Source organism: Plodia interpunctella, chromosome 21 (genome assembly GCF_027563975.2).
Source record: "Plodia interpunctella isolate USDA-ARS_2022_Savannah chromosome 21, ilPloInte3.2, whole genome shotgun sequence".
In the NCBI taxonomy this organism is placed as follows: Eukaryota; Metazoa; Arthropoda; class Insecta; order Lepidoptera; family Pyralidae; genus Plodia; species Plodia interpunctella.
Genome location: NC_071314.1, coordinates 783,326 through 793,250, shown reverse-complemented (window position 1 = coordinate 793,250; position 9,925 = coordinate 783,326). Strand labels below are relative to the sequence as shown.

The 9,925-nt window shown below is 32.6% G+C and overlaps 2 protein-coding genes across 2 annotated transcripts; one reads left to right on the top strand and one right to left on the bottom strand.

The window, feature by feature from the left end:
• The first annotated feature begins 991 nt into the window (after positions 1 to 991).
• On the top strand, positions 992 to 2,102 carry LOC128679329 (uncharacterized protein). Its single transcript, XM_053761474.2, has one exon. It carries the CDS (start codon positions 1,601 to 1,603, stop codon positions 2,087 to 2,089), a length of 489 nt encoding a protein of 162 aa, XP_053617449.1. The 5' UTR covers positions 992 to 1,600; the 3' UTR covers positions 2,090 to 2,102.
• A 439-nt stretch (positions 2,103 to 2,541) lies between these two features.
• Positions 2,542 to 9,889, bottom strand: LOC128679328 (uncharacterized protein). The gene is made up of 2 exons (XM_053761472.2): positions 9,485 to 9,889; positions 2,542 to 6,643 (listed from the first exon to the last, which is right to left on the bottom strand). The coding sequence occupies exons 1-2, from the start codon at positions 9,634 to 9,636 to the stop codon at positions 6,301 to 6,303; spliced, it is 495 nt and encodes a 164-aa protein (XP_053617447.1). The 5' UTR covers positions 9,637 to 9,889; the 3' UTR covers positions 2,542 to 6,300.
• Between the last annotated feature and the right edge of the window lie 36 nt (positions 9,890 to 9,925).

The window sequence follows — 9,925 nt, the reverse complement described above, 5'->3', positions numbered from 1 at the left end:
TTGCTTGATCGTCTTAAAAAAACTTTGTGCTTTTTTTTAATTCATGGCTCCATCATTCGCCAAAACGATGATTTTGCAAACGTCAAGGTTGAGATTGACACGGAATATAATATGTTATAATGATATATATGAAACACGGATCAGTATGTAACCTAAAATATAAAAGTATATAAATATATTATACATACATACATACGGATAAAGTAAATAAAAATTATACTTAAGTAGATATTATTATTTTGTATAAATTTAACTGGAGAAAACTAATGTTAATAGAAATTAACTTAGTGGTTAATTATTTTTTAGTTAACTTTGTGGTTGTTTTGTAGTTGAAGTTTTGACTTTTGAATGGTTTTAGGTGGGTTGTTTTGTTTGAGGTAAATCTGTCAAGGATTGTATTTGCAATGCAACTTTGCAAATTTTCAAGTTCTACTGGAGCTCCTGGTGTTGTTATGGTGGTGTTATGTCTGGGGTAATTTAAAATTAATATATACAGTGCGTCCATACGCATATTCTGTAATCTAAGCTTATATATTGTAATAAAATAAAGAGTAGGCATCTACTTCATGGTCGTCGTCCATATCGTGTCGGTTTTAGCGGCAAAACTAAAACTTAAACCATGAATGCATACTTTGTCAAATACATAGAAATGCAAACAAACATCACTTGTTTAATAGGCGGCCCCTAAATCCCTATAGGTATGATTCTCATAATAATTGTCTTGTTTATAATCATTTCTTTATTTTTTTTTTTTGACGTGACAACGTCTTAAATTAGGTTGCGGCTGGGTGTCACTTATGAAAAAGTGTAACGCCCGGTAACGTTACGATGAGTCACCGAACGAGAGAGAGGCCCGCCGAATGCCTTGCGTCTCTCTCCCCTCAACTATGATCGGTCTGCCGCGCGCGTAAAAAGACGTTGTCACTTAAAATCTTCGCCCGTAAAACCGACTTTACAGGCAACCATTTTTTTATAAATATTTTTACCCTGACTTTGAAGTGGTTTTAACTATGTATGGCATGACTATGAGCAGATAGGCCAAATTGGAAGCATTGGCACGGAACACATTACTGCGATTGGAAAAGGACAAGAAAAAGTTAGAGGTTACAAGGTTAGGAGGTTACAATTAGAAAGGTTGGAAAGAAAGAGAAAGAAAATGGAGTCGAATGCCGAAAGAAGAAGAGAAAAAATTGTTGAAGAGAACATGAATTCAGGTCATCAGTAAAATAAACCAGATTTATTCACAGAGGACGTTATAAAGTTGTCATATCATCTGGTCCTTCGATTACAGAAATAGCTATATTACACTATTGTACATTCTGTCAAGAAAAACGAAAGAAGAGCATGGAATTAGTAGGTACTCCGTACAACGAAGTACTTGTAAATAAATCCATGCATTCAGATTTCCGAATTTGCATTCCTGATTCGGAAATCGATCATGGCCATGATAAGTGTCAAGCAATCCCGTGGTGATGGATTGTCAATGTCAAACAGCAATAGTGGTTGTCAAATGAAAAATCAAAACATTCTGACCACGTGAGAGGTCAGAAATTTTGTAATTTAGTTCAATCAATTCGAAGATATAGATAACTCACATATAATGCCTAAAATTAAGAAAAATCTAGATAAATTAAAACACCCCAATAGCAGGAAAACGCTGTCACTAGCCAAGCAAATTAAGAAAGGTGAGAAACGAGATCAAAGCAAACTGGGCACTCATATAAAACAAAACTTGATTGGTGAGAAAATTATGTGGTTCAAAGATAGGATACCAGAAGGATGTAGTATTTTAACTAAAGAGCAAACTTTGGAACTGATGGAGAATTATTTGTCACGGTTTGACGAAGAATTAGAGCAAATAGCTTTGAAGAACTCAGTTGGTCAGAGAAGGAACCGCCAACACGCTAGCAGGGAAGATATAATCAATATAACTAAGAAGAAAGAGCATGAAGAGTTTGAATCCTGTGGGTTAGAAATGCCAGACTTGATGAATGCCCAGCAGATGCAAGTTCTAAGGAATTGGAATGGAGAGTTGAGGTTCTTACAGAATTTCAAACTGCGAAGGATAGCTAAGAAACATTTAATATAGTGTGGAAATATAATTTGTTGTATTACTTATTTACCTGCCACTCTAATTATGACATTGCTGCATATCGAAATTAAATCTTACGTATCTTGAAAGCTATCTTGGCTTAGTATTCTCGGCCATACAGAAAAAGCTGTTATATACATGAATGGTATCAATATACCAGTGGGTATAGTACGCCACAAGTATAGTGTTACCAAACCACATGACTCGCTAAACTGAAAGAGGGTTCAGAAACTGGGTAAAATGGTCCCAGGGGTCCAGACCAATAACCTGTGTTGCGACTGAAACAGCGTCTCCGACCAGGAAATAACTATAACTCACATATAATGCCTGCTTATGGCCAATATGGCCTTTTTATTTTTGCGACTCTTGATTCTGTCTGTTCCGTAAATAATAAAAGAACAAAGACATGTTGTATTTGTGACCATAAGGAAACGAAATAAAACAACCTATCATATAAATAGGCTATTTGTTCATTAAATATTTACAACTTTCCGTAAAACAGTAAGATAAAAGTCAGCCCAGACCAGCAAGAGTTAACGAGACAAGGAACATTGAGAATGTACATCACATCTGACTGGTCACTTAATGGTACACAAACAAAATCAGTCACTATATCACATACAAAAATAAAATGTCTTAGCGATAGGTAACTAACACAATATTTAAGGTGCTTTGTAGCGGTTGCAAAGTGTTTTATAACATTTATTGTCTCTTTATAGTTTCATAATGAAAAAAGGAGTCTTATTTGACTAAAATTAATTTTGAACATAAAATTTTTACCATTTTTTTTGCAATGTCCTTTGGCCCCAAGATTTGATTACAGAGAATAACTTATGGCATTAAGTCTACCTGTTATTAACTTTTAAGTTGTGCAATGAATTTAAGTAAATAAATGTAACAAAGGCATCAAATGTTAAAAACACTGCACCTTTAGCACACAACCTGAGGCATTACTCCGATGCTATAAGTATGCTATCTTGTCCATCTCTACATTACCTTCTTGTTAAAATAATTTAACAAATATAATTTTCACATTTTCATGACCAATCAAGTACAGTCAACCGCACGCATGGCAAATTACCCTGTATGGACCTCTGTTGCTGTTGACTGTTTTACCTAACCTCCAATACTACGAATTTAAATTATCAGGTCTGTGTAGGAGACGTCAAGCGAAAGTGAGTTTAACTGTCTATAGTTTAGAGCTGTGGCTTCACATAGCAGACTTCAGAGTCAGTCCTCAGATTTTTCAATAAAAAAACGACTGAATTATAGATATTTTAAAATATACCACACTAAAACACAAAAGTAATATTTTTCAATCAGAACATACTTATTCTTGAATGGTTAGATAAAAATGATTCACGCATAACAAATATTATTGCTCTGTGCATCTAATTAAAACGGCGATTCATTCACAATTCGTCTGAAGCTATTGACCGTAGTAAACGGTAGAATGATTCATCAATTGCCAACAATGAGATCATTCTTACTACTTCCAAAGGATACAAAAGGATTCAACTAGAAGAGATATATTCCGATACATTATTATAGGTAACTTTAATTCTCAATCCTATTTATTATTTTGGATTATATAAAATTTTAATTAACAAAGCCCAAATAAAAATTGAGAACTGTAAAGTAAAAAACCAAGAATTGTATTATTTTTTGATTTATATGTTTAGACCCTTTTTACATTAAAGCCCTTTGTTAGAATACACGTGCTTCTGCTCTAAAAAAGGACACTCTTCAAACAAAATATTTTTTTATTTCATTATTTTTTATTCTTTTATAATATTGCCTACAATTTATTACAAAACTGTCGCCTTACATAAATTAACTTAATATAATAAATACTATTTTTCGTCACTTTAAACATCAACAGCAAATTTATTTATTATTTCTGTAATGACAGTTAAATTAATCACCCGAATGTTAATTTTATTAATTTAGCGTCAGTGACAGCTGAATATTCCATATAATTTCAAATTAAATTCTGCTCAAACCATGTGCTGTTACCTGCCATTAGAATATTCGCCCGGGACGCAATCTGAGATCAACACAGTATTAGTAACAAAATAATTTATTCCTTTTATAATCAATCGATTTGTTAAATAAATTACTTAATAGGTTAACATAAAGAATTATTGTTAATACGTCCACATTTAAATTATTTATATCACACAATAAAAAATACATCTATGGGATCTGACAAAAAAACACCCTGGTTTCGATAATAAATAAAATCAGCCAGTTTAAACTTCGTTAAACGGCATATGTGACAGACTGGCTGGGTAATATTATTTTTCATAGTAATTATAAATGTTTAATTAATTAAATCTTGAAAGTATAAAATAAAGCAGAAACCATTAACGGACTACACAGTCAGTTATTTTATACTTACAATTCTTAATCTGTAAATAAAATAAAAGAAAGATCACTAAAGAATGAGTAAACTATTCATGAACTGAATCATTTTCGCCAGCCTTGAGAGCTGACTGATTTGGCTGACCAGCACCGACCGACAGACCCTGTTCTCGATTCGAGATTCCAATAACAACGGGATAATTGGATTTTTTAGCTGTTCCAATTTTAAATTGTTCCAACAAATTATTTCACATAATTTTATTAAATAACTTTTTGAAAATTTTCATTTTTTATACAAAATAATAATTAAGTAGCTGTCAGTATATGATATACATGAAAAAACATTGTCACTTTATGTCTGTCCTTATGTACGCTTTATCGAGAGTAATAAAAATTCTTTTATACACAACTTATATACTTTTATTTTATATAAAATTATACGCCATTTTAAGGTACATTTCTCACTCAAACAAATGATTCCTACAATATTCTAACGCAAATAGTTACTTAATGATATGAAATGTAGCAAATGAACACACAGCGATACGATAAACACCTTACAAGATGTAGTTTAAATTTAACAATAATTAAAATTATATTATATAGTACTATCGATATTTATTATGTTCATAATTGCGAAAAACAGTTATCGAAACAGTTTTCATGTGTATTCTCTTTATTGTAAAATGTACAAGGGTTAAATGCAAACTGATGGCCTTTCATTAAGATAATAGGATGACAGCATAATATAATATTAAGTATAACTTATTTTATGCTTTTTCTCTAATTACCTAAAATATTTTCTACATAGGTAAAATGAAATAATAAAACTTGTTCCTTGTTTGATACATATTAATAGGTAATTCAATATGTTTTTCAGTAATCATCTATTTCTATGCATCTAGGCACTTTAGTAGTCTATTAAAACCTGTTTAAATATTATATTAACGCCTTAAACCCCTTCCACACGACACAATCTGATTGCCCAATTTGATTGCCGATTGAATTGGGTACAATCTGATCGCCAATTTCAGTATTTGACTGAGCAATCCCAAATCGGGCGATGCCGACCACCCTATGACCTTGACTTTCATATTCCGTCCACACGACCCAATTTGATTGTCAATCTAATCAAATTGGGCGTAAAATTGGGTCGTGTTCCAATATATATATACTAGACGCCAAATTTTATATTTATTAATATAAAATTTGGCGTCTAGTATATATATTAACAACTAGTCCGCAACACATTTAAAATTTACCGATCAGTTTATATAGAAAATAATCAAAAAGTTGGACAGAATTTTAAATTTGACAATAAATAAGCGCAAAAGCATATTATAATAACACAAAAGACCAACTCGTGCAAAGAAGACCACTATATTTCTATGCTTTAAAAAAACTTGTGTGCAATTTTAGGCCATTAGCCATTTACATTTGGTATAATTTAATATCATTATAAGCAGTTAAAAGAACGAATTTTAAAATATTATATTTTTGTTTGCGCGTAATTTTGTAGTAAAAATTTCAAATTGAAATCTGATACGTGTAATATTTTGTCATGATTTTGTCAAATGTTAAATATGGGCTTTAAAATATTTTGAATAGTCTTTAATGAAGTTGATTTTTTATGAATAATTTCACATTAAAAACGCAATTAAAAGTACAACTAAAATCCATAGCGTATGTGAACCTATTTTCTCCAAAGTATAATCAAAGTAATTTCCACATATACCTCTCTCACTTGCACAAGACTTCTTGATCCATATCCGTTTAGAGAGCTGCCTGCAGCACCTTGTAACTGTCACTTTACATCTGCATAACTAGAATTTAAATTCAACAAATCATGTGAACAGCGGTAGATGGTAGAAATCATACCCTCGTTGTCCTCTTGCGGCTTGCCAGATGTAAACGACGTGATACGCACCAGGCACGAAGCATATAAGACCTGCCACGAAGAACACAGCACCCTGTAGACCATTTTCTGGTTCAGCCACAGCAAAAACACCCATGCCCAGGAGGCCCACTCCCACTAGAAGGAGTACGACAGCCGCGAAGACTGTTTTCCAGTTCTCCCGGACTTTTGGGTGGTTCCAGCAGTACATGGACTGTGTGGCTTCCACATACTCGTGGATGAGCGAGTCCGAGTCTCTTGAAGTTGTGTCTTCGGTGCATTTGTAGGTTTTACTGTGGAAATATATATTTTTTTATTATTATATATTTTTAACCCAAAACACTAGACAAAGTTCTTCAGGAGTAACATAGGAGGCTACCATTTGTCTCGAAAAGAAGCAGACGAATCGCGGGCGGCCACTATAAATTTTAATTGATCTTTGTATGTAGCTATTATGCAAAAAAGATATGAGAGTTATGTCTATTTAGGGTCAAATTATATACCGATACAAATTAACCATTGTTTTCATACGAAATTAATAGTTATTGTCTTATAGTCTTCATCAATTTATCACTTGTCTACTTGTCTCAAATAAGAAATTGTTTGTACAATACGCACGCGACGAAGTCAAGACAAATGTAAAACAGAACATTTTCATATTTGAGACAAGTGATAACTTGATGACAATAAACTAATTATTTTGTATGAAAACAATGGCTAATTTGTCATTTTCTATGTTATTGTACATGAGGAAAATAAGTAACAATAATACACTTATCAATCATACATACAAATATTCTAATAATTTTACCTTCAACTCAATAAAACTTAGTTCTGAGATCAGATTAAAAACTAGATGTGTGGAACAAGTTTCATGTCAGCCAGTTTCAGTCTCCCTGTTTTCCCAAAATATTCTAATACTGATTTTAAATGTTACCAATAACAGGTTTTCAGGGTGACCTGAATAGTTAGTTACGATACCAGTTCTCGTCTCACTAAAAACCTAATATTATGATTATGTCACACATGGTTTAGGTTGTTGTTTATATTTTATACACTATACAATATTTTATAGTGGACTGAAAGGGTAAAGGTAAACACTCAGATGAGAGAGTTGTACTATATTTTATGCTCCTAATCAATTTCCATTTCTAAAATCTAACCTTTGTGGCTTTTGATTTAAAGAAAGATTATTATGTACAAAAAATTACGTTCAACATTATGCTACCTATTTGTCTTTATGTCTATTTCACGTTAACAATAGAAGATTTGCTCTATCACCTCTCCAAATATTTGCCGAGACTCTGCAAACATTTGCTGTGCGATAGCCACGTGAGAATAACAGATTATGTGTATACAGTGTGTACATAACATCTTATCTCTTAAGCACACCTTCCAAACAATGCAATTACTTTTTATTGAGATAATGAAACGGAAAACAGGTATCATATCAAAGTACAAACTTCTTTATTTGTCAAAGAATTGCACTTTATTCCTATATAATTATATATGGTATAAGACTATCCAAGGTTCTCCTAACCCTGTACCTTGGTTCGACTGTGGTTATCTCAGTAGGGAGATTGTAGTATCTGCTTTTTGAGTGAGATCAGGTCACGTTCCAGTTAACAAGTTTTATTTTCTTATTAAAAAAGCCCATTCGGATGCATGTAATGTGTGCAATAAAACTAAAGATTTGCTTCATGTTTTGTTGGAATGTGAGCAGTACTCAAGCTTATGAAATAAACTCCTGCGTGAGCTCTCTTTGGGCAATGATGAGATCAACACTCGGGAGGCCAGATATATTTATACATTCTGGAGAGGGGTGATGACACAAAAGCATAATATCAAGACATAATATCAAATAAAATGGAATTTCCCCATGAGGCTGGCATAGTCGCACCAAGCAACTGAAGCCTCGACAAAAAATACTCGACATAAATCCATATAAAAATAAGTAGCCTATGTTACTCATGAAGGTTTCGTCAGTGTCTATGCCAAGTTTCATCAAAATCGGTCCAGCAGTTTTATTCATTACAAACAAAAAAAAAACTAAAACAATTGTTATTCTCTTTGTAATATTACCATGGATTAGAGTGAATTGGCTGTGCAAATGTTCACCTAAACATTCAACAATCATAATAAAAAATATTAAGAGTTCCTTATTCTTGGAATGTTAAGATTTGTAATCTTAAAAGACAGATATCATAAAATGTTCTATATTATCACTAATTCTCCTCATTGACTTAACTTGATACATGTCTTGCTGGAATGTGGTCAATCTTCTGATATAGATTTTTAGTCAAAGTGCCGGTGTGTAATGGATTGCTGAACATAGTGTTGACCAGTCCATTATCACAGGTGGCTAAATCCATTTATGTCTTGTGAACAAGCATTATGAAAGCTAGATAAGTTTATAGTAGAGGAGGCTGACATAGTCACACAAAGTGCACTGAAGCCTTGTCGAAAATTTAGAAGAAAAAAATCACTAATTCTATGCGCCAGCTTTCCTCCGGCAAAGTCATCAAATGATAATTGCTACAATACAATCATGCAAATTGTGTGAAAGCTATAATTGTTGTGCTTTCTTATCCTCTCCATTGTTATGATGATGGTGGAGAACATGTTATTAGGCTTGAAAGGGTCTCTTTAGTTTTATTGACTTCAACTTCCAAGTCACAAAATAAGATTTCTCCAAGGTTAAAATGATTTTAAAATTAATAGGTATAGAGATTTGAAATATTTATATAATTTTTAAAATTTTAAAATCATTACAGAGGTGTACCCATTTCTAAACAAACACATATAAAATTTTTTGAGATGCTCAAAAATTCCTCGTCAAATCTAAACATATTATTATTTAATAAAACTATTGAAGGCTAGGAAATGTTTGCAATACATTAAGAGTAAATCTCAAGGCTGTTAAAAGATAACGGTAGTACGCGATCTAGATCACTAGGCGCCGAGGTTGACCGGAGCAGAGCACTCCAATTAGCAAACGTTATTAACAACGATAAACTAACAACGGGTAACGGACGAGAGTTCATACCACTTTGACCCAATATTTGTTTTTATTTTACATTAGGTCCGAGCAACGATATGATTATATTGTAAAAGAAAGACGCCATGAGACTTACCTTGACAAGAAATCACCTCCATTCTTTAACTTATTCTGTAGAGGAGATCTATCTCCTGTTGCACCATACACTTTGATCGCTTCGTCTGTCTCCTCCTCGAAGGCATCGTCGATTGAAAAACGCTTGTCACTATTGCCGTACGGTCTGGTCATTGTTAATTTTTAATCCTAAATGGTCCAGTAGGAAATAAACATCACAAATTGTTCGCACAAAGACAAAACACAGCTGTCAATTTACCACAACATCGCCATATTGTATTGCCATATTATTTACTTTATTGATTGAAACGGTTCTGAAATTAAATTACTCTATATTTAATTTCGTTTATGTTTTAGTAATTGTGTTTGTGAAATAGTGTATGAACAAAACAAGTAGATATAAAATTTTCAATACAATTTTATAGAATGTCTTCACTGAACAACAACTGACTGGAAAGTGCAA

What these genes read in the sequence shown, in the direction of transcription:
- LOC128679329 (XM_053761474.2), top strand. Translation starts at nt 1,601, where the DNA reads ATGCCTAAAATTAAGAAAAATCTAGATAAATTAAAACACCCCAATAGC.
- LOC128679328 (XM_053761472.2), bottom strand. Translation starts at nt 9,636, where the DNA reads ATGACCAGACCGTACGGCAATAGTGACAAGCGTTTTTCAATCGACGAT. An exon ending in GGAGGTGATTTCTTGTCAAG is followed by an intron (nt 6,644 to 9,484) that starts GTAAGTCTCATG and finishes ATATTTCCACAG; the next exon opens with TAAAACCTACAAATGCACCG.